The sequence below is a fragment of the Aythya ferina genome, assembly GCF_964211825.1.
Source record: "Aythya ferina genome assembly, chromosome: 1".
NCBI classification, from domain to species: domain Eukaryota; kingdom Metazoa; phylum Chordata; class Aves; order Anseriformes; family Anatidae; genus Aythya; species Aythya ferina.
Genome location: NC_140296.1, coordinates 125,900,537 through 125,928,302, shown reverse-complemented (window position 1 = coordinate 125,928,302; position 27,766 = coordinate 125,900,537). Strand labels below are relative to the sequence as shown.

At 38.0% G+C, this 27,766-nt stretch overlaps 1 protein-coding gene across 7 annotated transcripts in view; it reads left to right on the top strand.

Moving 5' to 3' along the window:
• Positions 1 to 27,766, top strand: part of CRACR2A (calcium release activated channel regulator 2A) — a 70,602-nt gene that overhangs the window by 41,651 nt on the left and 1,185 nt on the right. For 5 of the 7 annotated variants that reach the window (XM_084502629.1, XM_084502628.1, XM_084502626.1 and 2 more), the window contains 10 exons: positions 1,305 to 1,492; positions 3,450 to 3,521; positions 6,375 to 6,420; positions 7,238 to 7,329; positions 8,776 to 9,100; positions 13,903 to 14,035; positions 16,423 to 16,504; positions 17,601 to 17,715; positions 19,378 to 19,479; positions 24,412 to 24,488. In XM_084502629.1, the coding sequence (XP_084358755.1) occupies positions 1,305 to 1,492; positions 3,450 to 3,521; positions 6,375 to 6,420; positions 7,238 to 7,329; positions 8,776 to 9,100; positions 13,903 to 14,035; positions 16,423 to 16,504; positions 17,601 to 17,715; positions 19,378 to 19,479; positions 24,412 to 24,488 (1,232 nt within the window). Of the gene's footprint in view, positions 1 to 1,304; positions 1,493 to 3,449; positions 3,522 to 6,374; positions 6,421 to 7,237; positions 7,330 to 8,775; positions 9,101 to 13,902; positions 14,036 to 16,422; positions 16,505 to 17,600; positions 17,716 to 19,377; positions 19,480 to 21,871; positions 22,035 to 24,411; positions 24,489 to 27,766 lie in introns of those variants that run through there. The other 2 variants (XM_084502631.1, XM_084502632.1) reach the window with 2 other exon arrangements.

Below are 27,766 nucleotides of genomic sequence, written 5' to 3'. Positions count from 1 at the left end.
TTCAGTGTTATAGACAATGTTTTTTACATGTATTTTTTTTAATTCCTAATAATCACCTCTGAAATGGACTCTCATCCTTCCTCAGATCTGCTTTTGTTATACTATAACCCCACCATTTTCTGATATTACTCTTCATTCATCTAGATATCAATGTGTGCTAGGTTATCTTTTACCTGTCTAATGTTTGCCTAATACAGAGAGCACTGTGTCACTTTCACCTTCTCCTCTTGCATGGAAATATACTTTGACAATTAAATCTATTCTTGGTAATGGTAGCATGGTTTAATTAAAATTGCCATGCTTGATTATATGAAAGAACCTCTTGGGAATATACTTTTTTTTTTTTTTTTATCTTTCTCCCTCTCTCTCTCTTTTTTTTTTTTTCCTTCCCAATATAATTAAATTATTCCTGTGGTGGAAATGATTATCAAAAATGTGAAAGGAAACTTACAGATGAATTCAGTGTTGTTTCTGCTGATTTAGCCAGAGGGAGGCTCCCTTTTGAGGGTCATCTGCCTGACATGACTGAAATACTGATCTGATTCCATACTGACTGGTCTTCTGGAGTCCAGGGTTCCTTTCCCTAGGCCTTTTTGCTGGCTACCATGATCTTGAATTGTTAGCTTGCTCCCATGCTGGGTAGCTTAGACAGAGGACAAGGTATTCTCATTAGTGTTCCCAAAGGGATGAGTGACACAGAAGGAAGCACTGGAGACAAAGCACGTCCAGCATAGCATTGAGGGTAATGAGACTCGTACTAGGTAAAGAAGGCAGGTGGGAGCCAAGGAAAGTGCAGGAGAGCTACTTTGCTTCTCACTTAAAACGATGAATTCTGTGCTGATGGGAGTTTGATCTTGGAAATCTGAGTGAGAGGTCCATAAGAACACATCAGCATTCAGTAGCATACAAAAATGCAAATCAAATGATGGGATTGTTAAGAAAGGCATAAAGAACAAAACAACCCCCAACCGTATAATACTGTATAAATGCTTCATTGTTCATTTGCACCTAAAATAAATGGGGGGTGGGGAGGGATTTGCAGCTCTGATAAGCAGCTAATTACACCTTTTTGCAGTTTGATCTGGTGCATTTTTGAAATGGATGGAATTCAAGGATAGAGTAGAATGGTTTTGTTTTAGTGTGGCATCACTATGTCTCTATGGAGGGCACCATATGTACTACATTCATATGTTGGTTTTGACAGAAATAGCTTCCCTATTCAGCTGACTTCTACGACTTGAATTGAAAAGTCAAAGTGCCTCAGTTAGTTATAATACTTTCTCTTCTCTTTTCTTCCACCCCAGTTGGAGCAACAATGTACAGAACTTCTCAGTGGCAAACAAGAAACCAAAGTAGAGAATGCCAAGCTGAAGCTGACTAACCAGGAGCTGCTGGATGACCTAGTGAGAACTTCTCATGATCTGCATTTGGCTCAACAACAGTTACAGGTTCTTCAGGAGGAAGCATCAAGGCTAAATGAGGAAAAGGAAATGTAAGTCATCAACTGATGTGATTCTAATGCTTTTGCCTGGCATGCCGGTGAGTTTCCTTCTCAAGGTACTCAGTGTTGTGATTTGAACCTGTGTTATAAGCAGAAACCATCAACAAAGCCAGTTCTAGTCATATTTCCCCAAGTAACTCAACATGTTTTTTGTTGTAGCATGCTGGCTTCTGCAGAATCTTTTGCTGCTTCTTCAAAATGTGAATGTTCTCCTCATTCCCCCATTTTTTGAGGTTGTTTAGAATAATAAAAAAAAATAGTCTAAACTAGTTTTAAAAGTATGTTTTAGTTTTGAAATACCAGTGAAATTAAAATTAGTTCTGGCACATTAATCCATACTCTTCAAAGCTCTATTCATGTGAAGTTCACTTCTCCAAATGTATTGTGACTATGAGACAACTAGGATGTACTTCTGTCCATCAAAAGCAAGTCTAATTCATCATTTTTGACCAAGGAGCTTGGCCAGCAAGATAAAAGGCAGCTTATGCTGCTAAATTAAAGCTCACACGAGGCTTTGTGGTGATCCAGACCATCATTTTGTTGAAATGTTTTGGATCTCAGATGCTGAATGTAAAAATATTTTTCAAGAAGAAATATTTACGATTCATATTTTGAAGGGTAAAAATGGCCTTTAAGTGACAGATCAACCTGTCTTGTTCTGTTCCAGCCTTCTGCATAAGGGGAAATATACATTACATTGAAGTTATAATTTGCAGAAGAGTTCATTGGAGGCCTTCTAATAGAAAATGTTTTTTCAAAAATGGTCATGGATCTGTAAAACTCTCTTGTTGCCTATGGAGAGCAGATGGATGACGTACAGTGGTGTGCATATCTTGCTAGAAGAAATAAATTTCATCAGTCAACTATGTAACTCAAGAATTGTGGCTATTTGGCATATTTCAAATGTCATAGTCTTTTCCTGTTAAGCATCGTGCCAAACTCTAGTTAGTTACTGCTAATTTATTTTTTCTTGAAGGTATAAACAATGAACGTTGTTGATAAATGATTGTTTAAAAACTGGCACTGTGTTTAGAAGCCTATTTTTAGGTTTGCATATTTGATGTGTGATTTGGAAGTAGGCAGTAGAAATATTCCTCCTCAAGGCAGTTTGTTTCCTCTTTGAGGCCTCTATTTTCAGATCCAGAGCAAAGACTATGGAATGATCTGGTTTTAAAACTACAGAGGAAATCAGCCCAGTGGTCAGACTGCTACAACATTTGCAAAGCACTTTGGACTCAATAGTAGTTTATGGAACCAGATCTCAGCCCTACTCAACTGTACCTACAGTGTTGTTTTAAACATCTGTATCAGTCTGGTAAGACCTGAGTTGTTGAAGCAGGTGTAATATTCAGACTGCACACAGGAAGAACTTGAGACTTCACAGAACAGCATAACACATTTAAGGCCCGACATCATTGCATGAAGTTAAAGCAAATGGTGTAAATACAGTACAAATATCTGATACTCTGCATTCAGCGTTTAAGGTTGTACAACTATTTAAGTCATGAACTGAAAATAACTTTTAGGGATTGCAGACATGTGAGAATGACCTGTGGTCGCAGCAGGAAGATAAACTCAAATTTTGGTTAAATTGTAAAATGTTGCATGGTCTTCAGTGGCCATGAATGAGAAGGATTTCAGCTGTATGTCTTCTCTGAATGATGTGTCAGTATCAACATAAACTAAGGTCCTTGGATGAAGAAATTATAAACCCTCTATCTTTTTTAAAAAGAACCCCTACTTCTACCTTTGCTAACTAAAGCTGCTGTGATTCTTGTGGGCCTTGGGCTAAATAAACTTCTTTTCTTAAACTAGTAACCAATCATACAGAAAAATGTCTACAGGTTTGGAGAAGCTGAAGTCTCAAATGTGGATACTCCTAGAGGGAAACATTTAAGCATTTTGCTACCATGGTTAGAAAAATTTTCTGTATTTCTTTACATTACAGAGAAGTATACCGTGTGACAGAAACCTTACAGAGGGAGAAGTCAGGACTTCTGAAACAGCTGGATTTCTTAAGGTAATGCAAACCTTACTTTCAAGAACTTCTTACATCATTCTAAAGATGTACATTAAGGGATGAAATGATAGTAGGTTATACATTCAGTTTATGTGTCTCAATGAGATCTACAGAGTGGCGTCTGTAAGAAGAGGCCAGGGGCTTCTCTTTGATGAACACAGCTGTTTTTAGCCAGTTCCAGTGGACCTACTGCAGGACACAGCTGAGCCCAGAAGCCAAGCTCATGGTAACCCTTGGAAAGCATATTTAATAAAGGGCACAAACCACTGTGCAGCAGTAGAGAGAGGAGTGAGAAAAAATATGTGTGAGAAATGATCCTGCAGACAAAATGTCAGTGAAGAAAGAGGGGCAGGAGGTGCTTCAGGCCTCAGAACAGAGATTCCCCTACAGTCCATGTAGAGCCTATACAGGAACAGGCTGCTTGCAGAATCAGTGACTAGTGGAGAGGAGCCCCATAGAGGAGCAGATTTTCCAGCAGGAACTGCAGCTGGTGGAGAACTCCTGCTGGAGCAATCTTTTCTTGAAGGACCATAGCCCATGGACAGGACCCACACTGGAGGAGTTTGTGAACGATTAGCCTGTGAGAGGGACCCCACCTTTCAAGGGAAAAGTGTGAGGAGAAAGGAGCAGCAGAGAGGAACTGGTGTGGATTGACCACATTATCCTGTTATAATTCCCTGTGCAGTGCTTGGGAAGAAGTAGAAGAGTCTTGAATGGAGGCATGAGTTTCAGTCTGAGAAGAAAGCGGAATGTGGGACTATGTTTCTAATTTTTCTTCATTTCTTACCATCCTACTCTATTTTTAAGTGACAATAAATTTTATTAGTTTTCCCAAAGTTAAGTCTCTTTTGCCTGTGACAGTAATTGGTAAGTGGTCTGCCTGCCTTTATCTCTACCCATGAGCTTTTCCATCATATTCTCTCCTCCTCCTGTCCTGTTGAGGAAGGAGCATGAGGGACTGCGTAGGTGGGCAGCCAGCAACCAGCCAAGGTCATCTCACCATAAGATAAATAAACAAAAGGTAGTAAGATGGGTACAAAAAGCAATCCAGCTTTTAAGCCCTATTCTTAGGGCAGTAGAAGACAGTAAATGTGAGAGATGTTCTTTGTTTTGGCAATTTGGTAACTGGGACAAGCTCCTTCCAAAATGTAAAACAAAACAAGACTATGAACTGTTCTAAGCTGCCTTTGTGGCAGGAGCCTGGCCACTGGAGACTTGAAGCTTGATAAAAGTCTCTGTTATTTCTAAAGTGATGGAAATACTGCCAAAATGAAGAAGACTCTTACCCAAATGTGTTTATTTGTAAAATTACATAAAAATATACCCAGCTAATTTTCTCTGTAACATTTGTGTATTGAAAGACTTCAAAGTTTGGAGTTGTGTTCAGACAATTGTAACCCTTTTTTAATAAGCAGCAATTTTAGTTTTGTTTGTTCACTGGCTACAGGTTGTACTTGCCTGTAGGCCTTCACTCACTACGTTTAGTTCAGGAGCTCTGATTTAAAATTTACCTAAAACACTCCCATGCTAAAGTTTGAGGAATTTGCAGCCTTTTTCCTGTAGGCTGCTCCATGTGGGATGGTGTTGCCTGCTACTAGTAAGGGGGCAATAGATAGAAACATTCTATCAGTTCACCAAGGCTGCAGTGGCACCTCAGTCTCTTTTCTGGCCAGGCCAGCAATAAACGGAGACAATGAGTGATGTACTGAGCAGGTGTATTGTCAGATTTCATCAGAGCTGGCTGAATGCCTAGAGTCTACATTTCTTGATGTTTTCATCTTTTCTGCATAATGAATGAAGCTGGATGTTCTTCTAGAGCGACTTTTCCATGGCTGTGTGATGATTAAAAAGCTTATGGCCAGCTACGCTCCACCAAACTGCTTTCTCACTCCCCCTCATAGAAGAACATGATGAACAAAAAGAAAAGCCCATGGATTGAGATAAGGAGTAGTTTAATGACAGGAAAAGAGAAAGTGAAGGCCATGCAAAAGCAAAAGAAGAAAATTTTTCTCTACTTCCCATCAGCAAGTAATATTCACCCATGTTTTGAGAAGCAGGGCCTCAATATGCATAGCAGTTGCTTGGGAAGAAAAGAACCTTCATGACTAGAACCCCAGATTCTGCTTCTCCTTCTCCAGCTTTTATTACTAAACACGATGTCATACAAAATATACCTTTTGTCACTTTAGGCCAGCTGTCTTGGCTATGTCCCCTCTCCACCTCTTGCCCATCCTGACCCTACTGGCTTTTGTGAGTTGGGAGGAGTTGGAGAGACAGCCTTCATGCTGTGCCAGCATAGTTCAGCAACAGACAAAATACAGGTGCACTACCAGTGCTGTTCTGGCTACAATTGTAAAGCTCAGCACTATATGGCCTGCTGTGTAGAAAGATTCATCCCAGGAAGACACAACTATAGCTCTCATTGGTATGTAACTGACCTTCACAGATCTCACCAGATGAACAGAGGTAGTGTTCATTATACCCTCTCCTCATTAAGAAGTCATGTATACTGTGAAAAGCTTTAAATATTCTAATTCAGAGTAAGTAAAAGCATATTGACTAGAACTGATTTTGATGTATTAAAGCATTTGTTTTGATAAAGTACAGAATGAGGGCCAGATGCCAGCTGGCTTTGATTGGCATAGCCCCACCGAAGACTCAGTAGTCCAGACAGGGAGCTGACTGTGCTAAGAATATAAATAGAGCATGATTAAGGGTGGAGATGTGCCAAATTAAAGTGCATTTTTTCTTGCTTTTTACACAGTCAGCTGTTCAGTCTGTTGGTGTTGAGTAGAAAATCCAGAAGTTTTATATACTTGGCCTCAGTGTTTCTTTTGTGTTCCCTCTTTGCAGGGAGAGGAACAAACATCTCAAAGATGAACGTGACATATTTTTACAGGTAAAGACTATCATTTTCAATCCCAGTGTTGAACAAATACATATAAAAACAGCTTTGAAATATGGGTATCAGAAGGCTGTGAAGGAGATAGACTTTTATGCTACTCCTTTTTTGCTCCATTCTTAATTTATATCATGTTCTCTCTTATGTGAGCGTATGATTTTTAAATGTACTGAATAATTTTTAAGAGCTACATTTTTGGTATTATAAAGTTGGAGCTATCTTAAGGAAGATGAACCTATTTTATAAGAAGCTAGGGTTGCAATCATGAGAGGATGAAATAAACTAAAAATGGAACAATTAAATTGAGATAATTATTCAGTCAAGAGTAGCTGATCTGAAGCATTCACAGAACAGTACAACATGTGAGTACTTGAATCAGTACCTGAATATCTGTCAGTATTGGAAAAGAGCAGATCATATTAACTTTTCATCCAGCAGCAGAGAATGATCCCCTAAAAAGTTCCAGAAGTACCCTGGCTTCAGGAGACTAAGACCACTTAGTTTACAGTTATTTGTGTTCTTATCCCTACAAGAAGGTGCTAGGGTAAATTGCCATAGATCTACTGATTTTTCATGTCATTTTGCGGCTTTTTTGTGGTTCACTTTGTTTGCAAAGATGATTTATTCTTGCAGGGTCTGGAATTTCCATGTTCTGATCGTCTATCGGTCAGAATTTTAAAGCATTTATGCCTCTAGAATGTTTTTTTCTACATTTTTTCTGTCATATTCATTGAGTTATTTCAGCATAAGTAATGAAGACAGCTAACCATAATGAGCAGGAGTAAATTAGTAAAAGTATTCTATATTTGTGCAGCAATGCAAAACAAGTGCTCGAAAAGCCAGCTGGAAGCAAAGAACAGGGTCTGTCATTGGGAAATACATAGAAGGCAATGTGCTGCCTAGTAGGTAAGAACTTTTTTATTTATTCCCTAATTCTTATTTAAGTATATTAGGCTTATATAATGGTGTGGGAAATTTTTTCCCAGGATTATTTCCTTCCAATATTACTAAGCATTTGGACTTTCCAAAGCATGTATTTTTAAAGCGTCTTATTTTAAGATTGATGTGCTCTCTAAGAAATTTGGAAATAAAGAGACAATTTTTCATTTAAAACAAGTGTCCAGTCTCCAAAGGCAAGAGACTTCTGCAGTTGTGGGTGATGGGAAACACAGAAACATACCCATTGCCCAGTGCTGATGTGGTACAATGTCCTTAGTAAGTCCTTGGAAGTGTATGCTTCCTCCCTTCTCATTGTAAGGGACCAGTAAGTAGCCCAGTTGTAAAGTATGGGAAGTTGAACTAGGGAAAAATGGGGAATCAACTCTCATCTGCATGACTGTGAACTTGAAATCAAGAGGAACAAGATGGTGATCTCAGTGAAATACTATCATATTTCTTTTGAGGCAAAAGGAGCTAGAAAGAAGACTGCTGTGTCACTTGGAAATAGCAGCTAAGACAACGTCCCCACCAGCCCAAGATCATGAAATGTAGGAAGAAACAGGATGCAGAGATAAATTTTTGTAAGTTCAGTACCAAGAAGTGGAGTGTGTTTGGCAAAAGCAATCATGACCCAAAATTCATATAAAAATTTAGATGGGAAGGGACCTTTGGATGGTTGTAGTCCAACCTCCCTCTCTAAGCAGGAATAACTCCAAAACTAGATGAGGTTGCCTAGGGCTGTATCCAGTTGAGTTTTGAACATCTGGATGGAGTTCCAGAAGTCTTTTGGGGAACTTGTTCCCTTGCTGCATCAGTCTCATGAGGAAATGTCATTCCCCTTATCTGATCAGCATTTTGCGTACTGCAGCTTGCATCTGTAGTCATTGCACTTACCTGAGAAGAGTCTTTTTCACTACCCTTTTACTTTCGTAAAATCCCCACTTGGCTTTTTTTTTTTTTTTTTCTCCTCCCTTTTAAACAAACCCAGCTCCCTCCTACCTGCAAAGAGAGAATTAAATCACACATAGAAAGTGTCTAGATGAAGTGGTTGTTTTGTTTTTCCAGAACAGGCAGATGTTTGTGTGTGTACATGAGGAAATCACAATAGAGAAATTTACTGTAGCTATTCCATGAGGTTAGAAATGAGGCTAAACTTATGTTTTTTCTCTTCTGGTTCAGGCTTCCCCTGGAAGTTATTAGCTTTCCCCATGATACTTGTACTTATTAAGCACACTATATACATACACCTTGTGTGATGAACTGACTTTTCAGTAGACACTAGACCGAAGTAAGTATGCCTGCTGCAAGTAGTAACAACATGAGAGATTAAATTCAGTTATACTAGGAAAAAAACAATAGGAAGCTAGGCCCAGTATATTTTTTGTAATCTATTTACTTTTTCTCTCTGTCTAGCTGTTCATTTGAAGATGATGTTTTCAATAACTCATCAAAAAGAATGAATTCTGCTGGATTGAATGGATTTCCCTCTGTTGATCCTGATGCTGGAGCCACTGGAGGAATGTCTAAAGCATCCCATCTCCAAAGAATAATATCAATTGAGGAAGATCATTTACCCCAGCTTCTTGATAGGTCGGTTGATAAGCAGCTGAGCAAACAGACAGAAGATGAGAGTACTTCTTTTGAGATGGAATTAGATAAGAAAAACACAGAATCATCAGTGGAACACTCACCACCATCTTCTAGAGGGCAACCAGCAGGGAAGGAAGCGCTTTCAAATGTAAGGGGACAAAGGACCTTGGAAAACATAAAATGATATGGTGTTGAAGGGGTTACCATAACATATTACTCCTAGAATCTAAAATTGTTTAGTTTTCTCTTTGTAAGTAAAGTCCAAAAGATTAGGCCATTGCATGAACAGGGAGATGGAAATGTACTGAGGATTAATTTCGAATGTGCAAAGAAGGAAAACTTGGCCTAAAGAAATGGTAACTGCAGGCAATGTCTTTTTACGTCTGCAAAAGCAAAACCCAGCAAACTAGTAACATATTTCTGGACAGATTTGTTGAGTATTAGAAAACAAATTATGAAGGATTGTTTAGGAAAAGAGAAGTTAAGCCTTCTAATAAATGACAGAAGAAATCCACCAAAGAGTAGCAGTTGTCCAAAAACGAAGCAACTCTCTTTTAGACATTTAAATAGAGAAATTGCTCTTTTTTTTTTTTTTTTTTTTTTGTCAAAAAGTGATATTTCTCATAATCTGATAATTTTCAGTCAGCTTTGGTAGCTGTTACATTACCAGAGAAATGATGAGATAAATATCCTTAATTTATTTATTATTTGAAAAGACTTTTAATTGACAGATTAAAATCCAGATTTTTTTCAACTCTAGATTTTATGTGCATGTTAACAGTGAATTTGCCATGCAATAACAATCTGTAAAACAATATGCTTGAAAGTACTTTTGTCTTCTAAATCCTGTTGCACTCCTATTGCTTCAGAGCTAGCTGTGCTTGTGATCTAAGTTTAGTATCATTGTTAAGTATTACTCATTGTTAGATTCTTGAAGCACATATTAAAAAGATTAAGGCACAGGAAAAATAGGTATGTTTGGTCATAATTATATAGTTCTTTTAGAAAAAGCAAGTGTATCTCAAACTATGATAGAATTATGCCATGGTTGCATAATAACTTCTAAGTGGTACATTTTAATAATAATAATAAAAAAATAGGGCACAGAACAGAGCTTCAACCTTTGAAATGATTAATGTAACACATACTTTTTGCTTGATTTATGATTTATTTTGTATTGCATTTTCAAAGTATGGCATCATGGGACTTTGGTACAGCAAAAGCCAGGTAGATCATCAAGTCCAGCTAGAACAAACCTGTCTTTTTGCTCCATTTTAGCAGTCATGCCTTTTGAAAGCATATCCTCTCAACTGGGTATGAAATGGGCCTTCCCTCAGATATTGTTTCTTTATTTTAAAAATTTAAAAAAATCCCATAAATGGTTGAGAACAAGAGGGGAGAGAAAATAAGATACCAGAAAATGTCTCCTGCCTGTTTGTTGAAAACATTTAATATCAGTTTCTAAAGAAGCAATGTGAGGGTAAACAGGAAGGCTATTTCCAAAGGTCACTTAGAACTGGGCATTCCAGTTTTGTTTCTATGAAATGTCAACACCCTGCATCAATACTTCATTTGACTGTGTTTTTTTTTTGTCTTCTCTTCTCTTCTCTTCTCTTCTCTTCTCTTCTCTTCTCTTCTCTTCTCTTCTCTTCTCTTCTCTTCTCTTCTCTTCTCTTCTCTTCTCTTCTCTTCTCTTCTCTTCTCTTCTCTTCTCTTCTCTTCTCTTCTCTTCTCTTCTCTTCTCTTCTCTTCTCTTCTCTTCTCTTCTCTTCTCTTCTCTTCTCTTCTCTTCTCTTCTCTTCTCTTCTCTTCTCTTCTCTTCTCTTCTCTTCTCTTCAAAAAAAAAAAAGTACTTAAAAGAAAAACACATCAGGGTATTCGTTTCTGATAAACTCGTTTTCTGTATGGAATTGAAATATGTACATTGTCCTCTTGTCCTGCTGACAAGGCTGAAAGAATCAATCCTGAAACATTGCTTGTCTCCAGATACAGTGGAAGAGGAAGGGCTGCCAGCAACCATTCAATTGACAGCATTCCATTGTTTGGAGCAGTCTGCAGGCTGTGTGTCTCCATGTCACAACTTTTAGTCTGATGATTTTTTTGTACAACTTTGCATTTCCAAAATGATGGCTCTTGGGACCCACTACTCTTTGACCATGGGATTTAGACATCAGAAGTGATCTTTCTTCATCCAGTGCTAGCACACTGATTTCCTCTCCTGATAGAGTGAGTGGGCTGGGAGGAGCAGTATTACTTTTTTCAGGGTAACTGCATCTAGTTTTCCCCTGGAGCTCAAGAAAACTTCAGAAAAGGTAAATCCCTACTTGCTGCATCATGACTTATGAGGTGTGAGTCTCGGGGACATATTTAAACTAGACTGGCTCCTTCCTTCTGCTTCCAGTCCTTCTCTCCCTTCATGTCTTGCTGTTCAGGAGGATCTGCAGTTTAAATTCCTGTAGGATCTAGAAATACTTGTGCAGTGGTGGTAAAATGATTCCATAAAATTGTTTTGTATGTAGTTCACTCAGATATGAAGTCCAGTTCTTCTCAGTTTTGCATTAGGAAGAGGAAGGACCTGAGACAACCTTTATTTTTCAATTCATCGCCATCTGTTCTTGTAGTCTACATGGCTTTGTATTATTGCATTCCATGATCTCATTCTGTACTATACTGAACTCAGGCTCCTACCTGTTGGCATTAAACTTCCTATTCACCAAATATTCACAATCATTTAGCTTATAATCCTTTATGATCTACTGCATCTTAAGGGAGAATAGAACCAATGTAAACTTTTTCTCCTTTCAGACATGAACAAGTCCAATCCTATCCTATGGAAAGTGGTTTCTGAAAGTGTCTAAGAACTTGGAGCAACAGCTCTTTTATTTTGGGAGATAATAGTCAGGTAGAGCATTTTTCTAATGGGAGGCTCTGAAAAAGAGGCTGCAGTTAGCATAAGCAGAAATGTGATTGGAAGAATCATGATGGAAATTAAAATAAGACCTGTCCAAAGCCTCTCTCTGAGATGTAATTCCTCTCCCTCTGCTCTTTCAATATGGAATATGAACCACCATGTTTATATGTACTGTCTTCCACAATTGTGTTAAATTGCACAAATTTAACAAGCAACAGGTATGTTGTTTGACCTGGCTACCCTTTATATGAAGGCCACTCGAAAGACATAGATAGCGAAGCTGTTTTCAGACTGCATTGTAATCTAAAGAAAATTTACATTCTAATGCTCTTGCATTTTCCCATCAACACTTTGTTGAAGTGGACTATAATGTATCTCATCTCTTTGTATGCAGTGTTCAGATGCAGTGTTGGAATAGTATTTGATTAAGGTGGGTTATTTACACGAGTGGGCTTGATCCATCTAAATGGAAAATTATTGCCTCTGGTGTCTTTGAATCTTAATGCTACTGAGGAGTGTATGACCACACAAGTGTCTATAAAACAGACAAGTTATTTCAGGTCATGTAGTACATTTATTTAGTTATTGTTCTCAGAAGTACTGTAAAAAGAGCGCTAAGCTGATGGTTGCATGTTAACTTGTTTTATCTCCCAGAGCAAAAGACTTACAAGCTATTAATGTTTTTCAGAAGAGATGAAAATGTGCTTTAAATAGCACATTTATATAGTGTATTACCAGCAGGCTACAGTTGCAGTGGAGTTTGGCATTTTAATATAAAAGAAGTGGAAGAAGTGGATAAGGAATCTCTGTATAGATTTCCCCAAATTTACAGCAGTGAATTAATTTTTTCATAGAAAGGAGGACAGCAGCTTTTTTTTTTTTTTTTTTCCATGCATTGCTTATGCTTTTTTTTTTTTTTTGTAAGGCTTCAGTATATTTGTAAAAAACATTTGCAATGCAAGGCTTTTAATTGTCTTGTTTGAAAGGACTGTCAGGCAAGGGATCCAGTTCTGATGTGTCCTTAAAATCAGCAGACCCAGAGATTCTACATGTTAAATACCTGGCAGACCTCTCCTTTCCCTTCTGCTTTCCCCTTTCCTCCCAACCAAGACAAAACCCAGAAACACCCAAGGCCTTTCTCCTCTTTAGCAGCATTAGGAACATACTCTCCCTCCCATCTTTGCGCACATTAGGACAAGAGGCCAGCTGGGGCACTCCCTGCACACCAGCTAGTGTTACAGTTCTTTTTTAAGCAACTCCTGATCTATGTACAAAGAGAAGGGACTTGAGAGTAATGACCTACTTGACAGAGAACAACTAGTCACTGGATGCACTTAGCTTAGCCTGCAGTAAACAGCACATGGATAGGTAGAACAAATTGTTTTTCCTCCTGCTTAAAAAACTAAATGACAGAAACATAGCTGAATGTTAACAACCTGTTTAACTGAGCCTAGTTATCTTCCTGTCTATCTCTTTCCCCCCGTGCCCCACCTGTAATTTTAAACAGATGTAGAAGTACAGTAATTCTGCAGAAGCTCTTGTCTCCATAATAGAGCAGGGAGAGAGTCTGGTGGTAGATGACACATGCAGAAATTATGACTTTGCTTCTTTTATGTAGGTGAAGATGTGCTGTTTCCTATGTGTCATTGGTAAAGGATGAAACTACTGAGCAGAGTTCTGTGAAGTTTATGGGTTTTGATTTGCAGGGGCAAATATAAATTATTTTGTTTTGGCTGGTGTTGAGCCAATGCAATTTCATGCATTTTTCAATCTAGTTTCATGTCAAGGTATGTATTCACTGTACCCCCAGATCTCAGTCCAAATCACTGCGCTTCAAGTGATCTGGAATAATGCATAGCAAACAACCAAAACCCTGAATTATTTTAGGAAACAGAATATTGCTTTATAAGTAAAAGAGAACATGACAGGATAAAATCTCTTCTTTTCCCATCTCAGTTAGCCTTTAAAACAAGACAAACTGGAGACAATAGTATTTATAGTAAGAACAGTGGAAGACTAATTTTTGCTCTTACTTGAAGGAGGAGGTAATAAAATCTGTCCCTGACCGCTTATTCAAGATAATTTTTGTGGGCAATTCAAGTGTCGGAAAGACTTCATTCTTAAGACGATTTTGTGAAGATCGTTTTTTCCCAGGCACAGCTGCCACTGTAGGTAAGTCTACGAAACATTAATACTATTATTGCAGTAAAATAATAAATAAATACTATAAATACTACAAATAATAAGAATAATAAATATGTAGAATCAATACTGTTATAAAAGTATTATATTACTGTTAAAAATAATCTAGTTCCAACCCCCTGGCTGTGGGCAAGGACTCCTACCTCTAAATCAGGTTGCTCAAAGCCCCATCTAACCTGGCCTTAAACACTTCCAGGGATGGGGCATCCAGAGCTTCTCTGGGCAACCTGTTCCAGTGCCTTACCACCCTCACAGTAAAATAATTTCTTCCTTATATCTAAACTAAACCTACCCCTGTTTAGTTTAACATTATTACTCCTTCTCCTATCACTACACCTGCTGACAAAGAGTACCTTTTCTGCTTTCTTGTAGGCGTCCTTTTAGGTACTGCAAGGCCATTTTAAGGTCTCCCCAGGAACTTCTTTTCTCCAGGCCAAACAAACCCAAATCTCTCAGCCTGCCTTTGTAGGATAATCCTATTGCCTTCAGTGAAGCTAGAATTTCATTGTAGGTCTTGTTGTTTTGAAACTGATATCCTACCCTGTGGACTGTGGTGTACTGTACCATCCCACCTCCATATCTTATTGCCATCAGTCCAAATAATATGACTTTCTTTAAAGAGAAAGTAAAAAATCTGAATTATACTTAAAGATTTAACATTATACAAAGCCCCAAAGACATATAGTAGACCAATGTTTTCAAAGCTAAATGCTTACATTGTAATTGTATTGCCTGAAGTTTTAAAACAAACTTTCATAAGTCCAACACATAATCAAGGTACTAAAATTAGCAGGTTATTTCAATGCAGCTGACTTACTGTAAATGAGTGGTTCATTATATTTAGCCTGTATTTATGCCTTACTTATTCTGCAGGATATAGAAAATGAAACATTTTAGCAATAAAATATATTTAAATTAATGTATTTATCTTGCATTTGTGACAAGCAAAGAAAATTTAGGTGACCAGGTCCTGTAGTTACCTTGACTTACAGGGCAGATAAAGGCATCTGAGTTTAAATTTCTATTAGTATGTTAAACGTCTAAGTTCACATTAATGTCAGTGAAGATCTAAGATGTTAGTATGGAGATTTTAACTCATTTTGGCACTACAGAATATCACTCAAAAGGGTAATATTGATATGCTTCCCTAGACTCTGAGGTCTTATACAGTGTGTGCTTGCCTGGACCTTCCAGAGAAAAAGCATAGGGATGTATGTGATGTTTTCATCTTTTGGCTTGCCATACAGAGATCATGCAAATGCAATGGCAAGCAAGTATAGCTTTGATTTAGTTTTCACATCAAGCAGTTTCACAGCTGTGGATTGTTATATGCCTGTGAAGATACAGTTAAAAAACAAATCACCTGGATAAAAGTTTGTTGTTGTTGTTTGTTTGTTTTTGTTTTTATGACATTTTTACAGAACAGTTCAAATTTCTTCCCTTGGAATACATGCAATGAATATATCCTCCATCCAGATTTCTTAATTACATACTGAACAAATTCAGGCTTGGATGCTTCTTCATTTATGGCAGTGGTAAAGAATCCCATGATATGGAAAATGAACACAAAGAAATTGTTGGTGACCTCTTGTGATCCCTTTCAACCAGAATTATTCTATGATTCTGTGATACAGTATGGTGGGATACAATAGAGTGCACATTGTCATTAGGAGGAGGCAGTGACTGATTAAGATTATAGTTATTGTTATAAATATCCAGAAGATACTTAGATCATCAGATGATGGGGGAACTGGTAGAAGATTCATTAAAACTTCAGATATTTTTATCTCATTTCCATTTATCCACATTAAAATTAGGGGAAAAAACCTAACTTAATAAGTTCATCTCCTTCTGTATTCTGTGGAGAACCTCCTCTCTTCATATTCAGTCCATATATCTTCAGCATTTAGCTTAGGTTCCACTGTCCCCTCAGTGTGGTACCTTGTGTTTTTCCACTAACTGTAGAAGATATCTGCATGGCTAGATGCAGACTAAATGATGAAATTTCAGACTACTGAAGTTATAAAGCATGAATTCCAGCTCAGACTGGAGTTGGAATAAAATAGCTCAGACTGCTTTGAACTATCAGGGGGAACATTTGACTCATGTACCCTGATTTGGAAAGTTACCTTATAGTTTTTATAAAATTAAAGTACTCTGCTAATATTCAGTATTTTATTATTGAAGAAATTCCATCAAATAAAAGCTCTTGCCTGATAGTTACAGTTCATGGACATAAGTTTTAATGTGATATCTATGTTGTTACCTTTCTGAAATTGTTGCTATTTGCTGGAACGTGTTCTCAAAGGTCAGACTGAATATTTAAAGAGACAACTTGCTGTGTATTTCTGTCACAGGTGTGGATTACAATGTGAAAACCATCACAGTAGATAATACCCAGGTAGCCCTACAACTCTGGGACACTGCTGGCCAGGAACGGTGAGAAACAGAATATTTTGCTTCCTTGAAACATCTGTTTAAAGATCAGTAAGCATGGACATAATTATGCTTTTCATGAAAGGATCAAATATAGGAATATTCCTAACAAAGCCAGTGAATTAACAGTTTAGATCCTTCCCTGGCAACAATAATGTGCTGATTTGGTGCTGAGTTATCCATTCAATCACTGTCAGTCTGTAAAGAAATTCTTATTATAACTCTTAAAAGTATAATATGGTATGACTTCTTCAGGAGGAAGGCTGATTTTAAAATGTACCTGGAATTATTTATATAGCAGAAATTGCCTTGTTAGTTTAAAAAAAAATAAATTATACATACACACACATATATATATATTTATTTATTTTTTCTCACTGAAGGAATCCCTTTCTAGTTCAAGATCTAAAAGGTTTTATAAATTTTCAATGGTAATTTTCTTCCCTATCTCCTCACCCATTCTGGGGTTTTCTATTACTAAAAGCAAGGATAATGATAATGTTTTGAATTTCCTAAAGAAAATGTGGGAAAAACAAACAAACAAACAGAAATCTGTCTACTTTAAGGCAGAACACTTAGCGATGGAGAAATTTCTTCTCCATGCTTAAAATGAAAGAGGGTAAGGAAAGTTAAGATGTGTAGATGATTATCCAGACTAACCCAGAATTGATTAAAGAAGGCAGAGGGTACTTTTCAAAGCTCCTCTCCAAAATATTTTTTGCAAAGAACTTATTTGCTGTTGCAGTCATTTCTGGTAGTAGTGGCCTCTGGAAATCTTCTGCTGAATGTGAAAATGGGGCTGATTTACTCAGGAAGATGGTATTGCTTACCACAGTTCATGATATGCCTCACCTTTCAAATAGTATCTGCAGTGAAGAATGGTATCACAGCTTCTTGCTTCTCAAGTTAAGGAATTTTAGAATTAATATGTAAACAAAATTGATGACATTTTAACCCATATTAAGACTAAATGATTAGAAGAAACTGTATGGCAACATCCTCCTTTTGTGGTGGGTGGGGGTGAATTATTGTACAATTTTACTGATGTTTTCACATTGCTACTTCTGCTGAAGAGATGTATAAACATTCATACTTGCAGGTACCGAAGTATTACCAAGCAGTTTTTCAGAAAAGCTGATGGTGTCATTGTAATGTATGATATAACAGCAAAAGACACATTCACAGCTGTCAAGCAGTGGCTGATAAGCATTGAGGTAACGTGACATAACATTAAGTCTAAACTTTGGTGTCACTATTCTCCTCCTTCTTTCAGGCAGGGAAGATTAGCAGGGCAAAGCACAGACAAGTCTGTTTCTTGCACTGTAACAATTACATTTTTGTTAGTGATTTTGTGCTGTACAGTTACCAATAAAGCTGTTTTAGACACTCCGCATATATAAAAATAATCACAATTCCAGGATTTTAAGGACTTAAAATGAGGGCTGGGGAAAGTCCAGCATGGACTCCTTTACTTTTTCATAAAGGTTATCTAGCTGATGATGTGTATTGGATCATCGCTAACACTAGGAGGTGCTTTGATTCGATGATGATGGTATGATGATCACTAAGTTTAACAAACAAACTATAAACTTATAGTTTAGAAACTTTATAGTTACTATATAAACCTGTAGTTTATATAGTATCTACATTCAGTACTATGAAACTGGTTCTTAGTAGACAGTTCAGTTTCCTGGGGATCATCCTTTCAACTGCATAGTAAAAATCATAGTGCATATGCCAGAGTGGCTTCTGTTAATTTTCTTTCTTTTCTCTTGGTATATCTCTGTGGCTCACAGACAACATATGGAGAATGTGAGCAGCTGAATTTGCTTATGGCCAAGGGAAAATAAAAATAAAACCTAGGCTGCTGCCATTAAGGACTGTGTTGCTAGAGAGAACAAAATGTGACTATCATTGTAAAGTATTGCTTCTGAAAAAAGCAGGGAACAAATTGGCCTGCCAAGATCATTTAGACCTGTGTTCTAGTATAATGTACTGTTTTCTTTAAAGGCCAGTAGGTGGTTTTGCAAGTTAAGGACTTAATTTTTCAAATCTTTCCTAATGGGCATAGTTAATCCCCATTTGAGGAGCTCTACTGAGGAGCTCCAGTAGTAGCATGCATTTTGTAAGAACTAGCCTTTGTTAATATATGATCTTAACAAATCAATGGCAGTTATGGCGTTATGGTTCAGTATGATAAAAGCTAGAGGAGAACTCCCATTTTCGATTAAGAAAAATCAAAGGTTATGGTCAAAATCTTTTTTTTTTTTTTTTTTTTCCTAGTTGTACTTGTTCACTCACCTTTACTGACTAATTTTGTTTTATACAAATTGGTGCTAAGTTGAAGACATACAACCAAGTCCATTTCCCGCTGTGGCATTTGGACCACTATATGAATGTATTTGTTGTGGTAATTCTAATAATTTTCAGTTTTAATTTGTGCCTCTTCCAGGTATTTTTGTGCCTATTCTGTGTGCCTCTCCACTATTTTCTATAATTTATTTGTGGTAGCTGTACCCAGAAGTTGTCATTAATTTCCCATCCATGTAATTAGAAAAGTAGTAGCTATTAACAATGTCAAAGCCTGTGTAACATGATAGTTTTCTCTATCTCATTTTACTATAGAGATTGATGGGCTTCTATGATGGCCTGTTATAAAAAAAGCAAAATTGGTGCAATCTCTAGCAGTCTGTCATATTTGTACCTTTTATCCAAATTTAATTCCTGATATGTTTGTATATAAAGCACCATGCTAATATGTGACGTCTTAATTTTTTTCTTGCACTGTGACATTTGTCTCTTCTTATGCTCTTGGTCTGCATTTTTTTTTTTTTTAAGGAAAATGCTTCATATTATATTTATCCTTCAATCTACAGGAGGAAACAGGGGAGAATGTACCTGTGCTTTTGCTGGGTAATAAAACTGATAATGAAAAGGAACGCGAGGTCCCTAATGGAATGGGAGAGCATCTTGCTAAGGTACTATACTTAGAAGTAAAGTCCTTACAAAACTTGAAGGTGAAGGCTTTTAAATGGAGTCTGAAGGTATCTAAATTCATAGAAGCACAGATTATTTTTAATCAGACAAGTATTTTTAAGGATGAGGAACCTGATAATACTTGTCAATGTAGGTGTCAGTAATGTTAGTGCTGATAATTATAGTAGTTATAAAATCATCTAGATGAAAAAACAAAAGGTGAGTGGTGCCAAAGATATTTAAGAATTCATTCTCTCTCCTCTCCCTCCTCTTTTTTCTTTGTGCTTTCTTTTTCTCTGTTTTTTCCCCTTCTATTTTTCTCTCCTTTTTTTCTCTCTTTCCTCTGTGGATTGATTCCTAACAGAGAGATAATCTGGGGACCTTTTCTCCCTCCTACCTCATGTAATACCACAGTAGACCATCTGTTATTCCCATGGATAGTAGGAGTAGAAAATGTGTTTACTTTTAGTATCTTTCCATCCAGTAGAGAAAGAAAATTAGTAGAGTTAACAGTCTGCATCTATGAGAGCACTGGTTATCCATAGGCCACATGGATAGCATTGAGGGACTGCAAAGATACCTGTTTATAATTCCTGTATACCATGCCCATCAGCTTTTCTTTTGTAATTTGGATGCCAATGCCTACAGAATAGTCATTTATTTAGAAATAAGTCAGACCAGTATTCATAAGAATTAAACTGAAGTGGTAGGAATATAGCTAAATTAAACAATCTGTTGGGTTTCATGTATGTACTTGTTTCTCCTTTGAAAACAGATTTACAGCTCTGCTTGCTGATGGTCAAGAGAGATATAAAAAAGATCTGAAATACAGTTGAATTGTTCTATAGGAAAGAATGCTGCCAGGCACCTCTGTGATCAATTGACAGATTGAGAGACAGATCTTGTTTTATCCCATGTTGATTATTCATACAGCCATTTACAAGCATACCTCCTAAGTTCACGCCCATTATTTTGTTTTTAAAGGAGAGCAATATCAGCCTTGACCTTGATTTATCAAAGTTTCTTCCATTAAGAAATCTGTTTTATTTTCTTGTCAGCATAGAAATGCAGATAATATTGAGACCTTGGAGGATAGGAGGGATTCCAGAGTGTAACACGGAGTACTTCTGTGAAAAAACAAGTGACACATAGATGCTAAACGGACAGAGTAGGTGTCTTACATGTCATTTAACTCTCTTAAAATATTGCACTAGTGAAACTAAGATGAATCATTCCAACATACAGAATGCGCAGCCCACCAGGCCATTAATTGTAACATGTTATGCAAGAAAATAGAATATTTTACTTAAGTAAAATAAAATAGTTTTCAAATGGAATATGGTTATAATCAAATGAATGGATTTGAATGACTCATCTGAATGTTTGAATGTGCTGTTTGAGGGAACTAAGGCAAGGAATGATTAATGACAACTGATTAATTTAAAAGCAGCATAGACATAATTAAATTATAACAATGTGCTCACTGAGCTAATAATAACCACATATTTTAATGAAATATTAATTCTTGCTAAAAGGCAGTGTGATTCTTGTGAAACCACATAAAAATATCTCTATTAGTTAATGCAATTAAATTGTTTATTTTGTGAATAATCCCAAGAATTGCTCACATGTATTTACCCAAAATACAGGGGGCTAGATGCTGAGCTGATACAAATATGCACAGCCATATTATGTGAAAATGATCATGATATTATGTGAACCTGTTCATGCAGGAAAAGAATCAGATGAGCCTGTCCACCCAGAAATCCATTAGTTTTCATGGACTTTTTCCAAGGTTTCACAGGATGTGATCATTTTTAACTAACTTTTTCTAAAGTCAGAGTAATGTGTACTTTCAAAGGCCATTGCTGCCCAGCTGTTTTAGCTCAAGTTTTGCTTCAGACCCAGATCTTACAAGTCAGTGTACTATAAATTCAGGCAGGGCTCCCATTACAATTTATGTCACAAACCTTCTTTGCAAGGCAGGCATCACAGTTCATTACTAAAAGGAAGAATGGCATCCTGAAGGGGAGAACTGTCTATTCCTCATCACTTGAGAAGACTGGCAGGTGCAGCATGATACCCCAGGAAAAGGAGAATAGAATGAGGATGGGGATTCTGGACAGTATCATAGGGAACAACAAGGCTGTGATGAAGCTTATCTGTAGTTAGATGAATTAAAGATAGGTATCATGATCGTAAAGAGAATTAACTTTGCAGGGAAAAGACACAGACAAAACAAAATGTTTACATGTAGTTCAAGACTGATTGAAACTCTCTTGATAGAGCTAATGCAAGTATAAAGAAAAATAGACAGAAAAAGGGCAAGTCTATTTGATTTTTTTTCCATAGAGAATCCAGAATGAAGTCTCCATTTAATAAATTTCTCCTTAGCTTGATTCACTGATCAAGAAAGAGTTCATATGAGGACAACAACAACAATACAGAATATGTCCAGATCACAATATGGACAATCCCAGAACAGCCAATGCTCTGTTTGAGTGGATTGGTGTAATCATTGCTAATTATTCAAATAAACTGGCTTATGATACAGGCATTCAGGCAGTATGATTTTATTTTGACCCTGCAGTCTTCCTGAATTATCTTAAATGGGCCAATAAATCATTCTGTACCTCTGTTCCTCAGGTGTAAAACAATATGATAATGCCTTTGCCAGTCTTGTCTGTGCAGACTGCATAAGCTTCATAGGATGAGGACTATTCTCAGAATCATGAAATGTTAGGGATTGGAAGGGACCTTGAAAGATCATCTAGTCCAATTCCCCTGCTGGAGCAGGAGCACCTAAATCATGTCACACAGGAATGTGTCCTGTCGGGTTTTGAAATTCTCCAGAGAAAGAGACTCTACAACCCCCCTGGGCAGCCTGTTCCAGTGTTCTGTCACCCTCACCATAAAAAGTTTGTATGTGTTCATACAATGTTTCCTTTATTAACCTGGCAGTACCATTATTGTGCAAATATTGCTAATGAAGGGCATATTCTTGGAAAGATATTAATTTACAGCACAGAAATTTCCCAGCTCCCACTGATAATCATTCATTTTCTTCATTGTTTTTTGGATATTTTCTGATTTATGTATAGCTCTTTAATTAATTGCCAGTGGTCTGCCAGGTTCACCAGCTAACTCCCTAGATGGAGATGGAAGACATTTCTGGAGTGGTTAATTATGTGTCCTGCTTTCTGCTACATTCTGAGTGATGACACTTAGCATTTCCAGGCTGACTTCTCCTCCAGAGAAGGATCTGTTTGACAGACTGACAAAAATAGCCAATTAATATCAATTAAGTTTAAATTGTTATCTCTCAAAAAAATTGCTCTGCCACAGAGCTGTTGTCAAAAAATCCATTCAGATTCACGCCAGCATAAGGTGTGTCATCACTGAGAGTTCTCCTCTTGTGAAATCTGTTGTTTGTGGGGAAGAAAGATGTAGGAATAGCATCACTTTCTACACGACTGACTTAAATTAGTTAGATACTGAACACAGTATTTTTTCTATTTGAGTTCTTATCAGCTGAGCAGAAAAAAAAAAAAAAAGGAAAGAAAGAAAGTAAAAAGAAAGAGTGTAAATTTGATTTCAAGCTTCTGCTTGTGTTTCCAGTAAGAAATTTGAGCAGGTCAACATTCAGAACAAACATTGCTTCATTTCTTTTCTCTCCTGGTTTGTGCTTTTCTGACCCTCCAGAAATGACTACAAGTGGTTAAAAGCACTTGCAGTCATTAGTTTGGTTTATGTGTCATTGGTTTGGTTCATGAGATTAAACCATATATATATTTACAACATATTGAAAACTGACATTTGGTAACACTGAATCCTTTTTTATACCTGCTAAAATAAGATACCATATTTATTGTTATGGAAATTATGCAAGTCAATTGCCATAACAGCATTCAACTTGATATTCTACAGTGTTAGAAAGCAAAAGGAAAAAAAAAAAAAGTGCATAAAATACGTAACTTTTGTTTCTTGAGCTACTGACTTACTACTTTGAATTTTAAGTTACTGTCATAAATAGCAAGAAGACACACAGAAAAATGGAAAGTGAATAGAAGGTGGAAGTACAGATACATAATAAGGGCATGTAATAATACCATTGAAGGTAGGTGAGCTTCAGCATAATATCTTGTGCAAGAAGTCAGATATCTGTTTTGAAGTGGATAATCTGTCATTCCGTCTCAAATCAGTTGTCATCATTGATTGCAGTTCAGGCTTTTGTGCAGATGACCTCCTGATTTTACTGTGATAAGTCTTCTGCCAAATCACTGATAATCACTGATAATGTCGCTAGGGTTTGATCCTTTTATCCATTGATCTTAATTGCAACACTCCCAGAGGCTGCAAAACCAAAGGTGCAGGCTGTCTGGGAAAGAAGGTACAGAAAAATTTCACAAGTACAAAAAATGAAATATAATTAATTAGTTGTTATTTTTTACTGAGGTTTTTAGCTTGTCATTTGACTGCTGGAAAATATTAGTCTCAAACTGTTGAGTACAGAAACGCTACTGATGAAGATTTCTGAGATTAAAAAAAATAATAAATTGCTGGAATTATTTTCACCTGCATTGTCAGGCACTCAGTGATGCTGTAATTGCCTCCTCATCACAAGAAAAAGTTTCAAGACTTCATTACCTTGCAATGTGTGTTTGCATTTCAGCTTTTGAGAGATCAGGTTCTGTGAAGGACACAGTACAGAACAAATATCTGTTAAGAGATGCATATAGTTCGAGGGGGGTCACACTTAGACTTGTTTTCTTTTGTTATTTACTGTTAGCTGTATAATAAAAAAGATGTGATTTTTTTTCCTAAAATGTTGTATTTTGGTTTATTTGAATATTTCAGTGTATTTGTGTTGCTTTTTTAAACTGAGTGAGAAATTGTGCAAAATTAATTGAAAGAGTCTTTCTCTTTGATCCTAGGACTACAATTTAATTTTCTATGAATGCAGTGCATATTCTGGGCACAATACCAAAAAGTCTGTGCTTCACTTAGCTAGGTAAGACGAAAATACGGTCTACGAATTCTAAACATGCCTGACTGTTCCTTGTCACTGAGTGAATTTTCTTTGCTGAATTAGTTTGATAGGAACTTATGGTGATGAATTCTTTGTTCCTTTTGAATTGTTCTGTAGCCTGCCCCTGTCGTGTTCCAAATGAGCAGTCACTCAGGTTCACACCGAGTATCATGTAAACTAATGAGGCTTTGCATGGACCCAGAAACACCTAAGGTGATGCTAGGAAAACTGAGGGTCTTGGGTATTGTGATAGCTCTTGCAGAAAGTTCTTGGAGGTTTGGAGAAATATATTTGGAAATGAACACTACTGAGTCCCTGAAGCAGAGCATTGGAAGTGCTTTTTTCTTCCCTCTGCTCACTGCAGTTATCTGCCTCAAGGCTGGGAGAGAGTGAGAGATGGATTTTTGAAGTTATATTGTCCCACTCTACTTTGCGTTGGTGCAGCCTCACCTTGAGCACTGAGCACCACAATATGAGAAGGGTGTAAAACTATTAGAGTTTTATATCTAGGGTAACAAATATGGTGAAAGGTCTAAAGGAGAAAGATGTAAAATAAACAGCTGTGGTAACTTGGTTTGTTCATCTTAGAGAAGAGAGTGTTGAGGGCTCACCTCACTGCAGTCCTTACAATGTCCTTACAAGGGGAATTGAGAGGGGAGACACTGATCTCTTCTCTCTGGTGACCAGTGATATGACTCAGGAAATAGCATAGCCAGAGGAAGTTCATATTGGATATTAGGAAAAGGCTCCTCATTGAGAGGGTGGTCAGGCACTGGACCAAGTTCCCTGGCAAAGTGATTATGGCACCATGCCTACTGGAGTTCGAGAAGTTGCCTTACAAGTCTGGTGGCCTTCTATGATGGGCTTAAAGCATAGGTGGATAAGGAAAGAGCAACTGACATCATCTGCCTGGACTTGTGCAAAGCATTTGATGCTGTCTCCCATGATATCCTTGTCTCTAAATTGGAGAGGCATGGATCTGACAGATGAACAACTTGGTGGATTAGGAATTGGCTGGATAGTCATGTTCAAAAAGAGTTGTGGTCAACGGCTCAATGTCCCCGTGGAGATCAGTAACGAGTGGAGTTTCTAAGGGGTTGGTCTTGGGACTGGCACTATTTAACTTCTATGTTGGTGACATGGACAGTGGGATTGTGTGCACCCTCAGCAAGTTTGCTGATGACACCAAGCTGCGTGGTGCAGTTGACATGCTGGACAGAAGAGATGCCAACCAGAGGGACCTTGACAAGCTTGAGAGGTGGGCTTGTACAAACCTTGTGAAGTTCAGCAAGCAAAGTACAAGGTCCTGCATCTGGGCTGGAGCAATCATAGAATCATTAAGATTGGAAGAGACCTTCAAGATCATCTGATCCAACCATCACCCTACTACCAATGTCAGCCACTAAATCATGTCCCTAAGCACCAGGTCCAACCTCTCCTTAAACACTCCCAGGGACAGTGATGCCACCACTTCACTGGGCAACGCATCCCAGTGCCTGACTGCTCTTTCTGAGAAGAAATGTCTCCTCATTTCCAACCTAAGCCTCCTCTGGTTCAACTTAAAGCCATTCTCTCTGCAAGGAGAGGCCGAAACCCAGCTCCCGACAACTTCCTTTCAGTTAGTATATTCTTTCTAATACTACTCCCTATTTTTCCTTCCATATCTTTCCAAATAGCTCATTGGATTATTTTTTCATATACTGTATTATAATATACAGCATCTTCTAGATCCCCTTTATTCCCTTTTAAAGATAGCCATTATTTTCACCTCTGCAACCTTACACTTTACAAGTTCTCTGAGATCATAGAATCATAGAATGTCCTGAGTTGGAAGGGACCCATAAGGATCATCGAGTTCAACTTTTGGCACCACACAGGTCTACCCAGAAATTCAGACCATATGACTAAGAGCACAGTTGAAATGCTTCTTAAACTCCAACAGGCTTGGTGCAGTGACTTACATCCCTGGGGAGCCTGTTCCAGTGTGCGACCTCCTCAGTGAAGAACCTCTTCCTGATATCCAGCCGGAATCTCCCCTGTCGTAGCTTGACACCATTCCCTTGGTCCTATCGCTGGTCACTAAAGAGAATAGATCGGTGCCTGCCCCTCCACTCCCCCTTGTGAGGAAGCTGTAGAGCACAATGAGGTCTTCCTTCAGCCTCCTCTTTTCCAGGCAGAACAGGCCAAGTGACTTCAGCCACTCCTCATACGTCCTCCCCTCTAGGCCCCTCACCACCACCGTAGCCAATTTCTGGACACTCTCCAACAGTTTCACATTCTTTTTGTACTGTGGTGCCCAGAACGGCACACAGTATTCAAGGTGAGGCCGCACCAGTGCAGAGTAGAGCGGGACAGTCATCTCCCTTGATTGACTAGCAATTCCGTGCTTGATACACTCCAGGATACGGTTGGCCCTCCTGGCTTCCAGGGCACACTTCTGGCTCGTATTCAACTTGCTGTCAACCACAACCCCCAGATCCCTCTCTGTGGGGCTGCTCTCCAGCATCTCATCCCCAGCCTGTATATGTGGCCAGGGTTACCCCGTCCCATGTGCAGGATCCAGCACTTACTCTTGTTAATCTTCATGCGGTTGGTGATTGCCTAGCTCTTCAGTCTATGCAGATCTCTCTGCAAGGCCTTTCCAGCCTCAACAGAGTAAACAACTCTTCCAAGTTTAGTGTCATCAGCAAATTTGCTCAAAACAACCCCAAGCACAAATACAGGGTGGGCAGAGAATGGATTGAAAGCAACCCTGATGAGGACCTGGGGGTGTTGCTTGCCAAGAAGCTCAACATGAGTTGGCAATGTGTGCTTGCAGCCCAGAAAGTCAACTGTATCCTAGGCTTCATCAAAAGAAGTGTGGCCAGCAAGTTGAGGAAGGGAGGTGATTCTCCCTCTCTACTCTGCTCTCATGGAAACCCCACCTGGAGTACTGCGTTCAGCTCTGAGACCCCTGGCAGAAGAAGTACATGGATGTATAAGATTGAGTCCACAGGAGGGCCACAAAGATGACCAAAGGGCTGGAAAACTTCTCCTCTGACGAAAGGCTTAAAGAGATGGATTTGTTCAGCCTAGAGAAATGAAGGCTCCAGGGAGACTTTATTCTGGCCTTCCAATACCTAAGGGGGGGGGGAAGTGGGGGAGGAGGAGAGCCTACAGGAAAGCAGGAGAGGGACTATTTATCAGAGAGTGCAGAGATAGGAGGAGTATATGCTTTAAACTAAAAGAAGGTAGGTTTAGATTAGATATAAGGAAAAAAT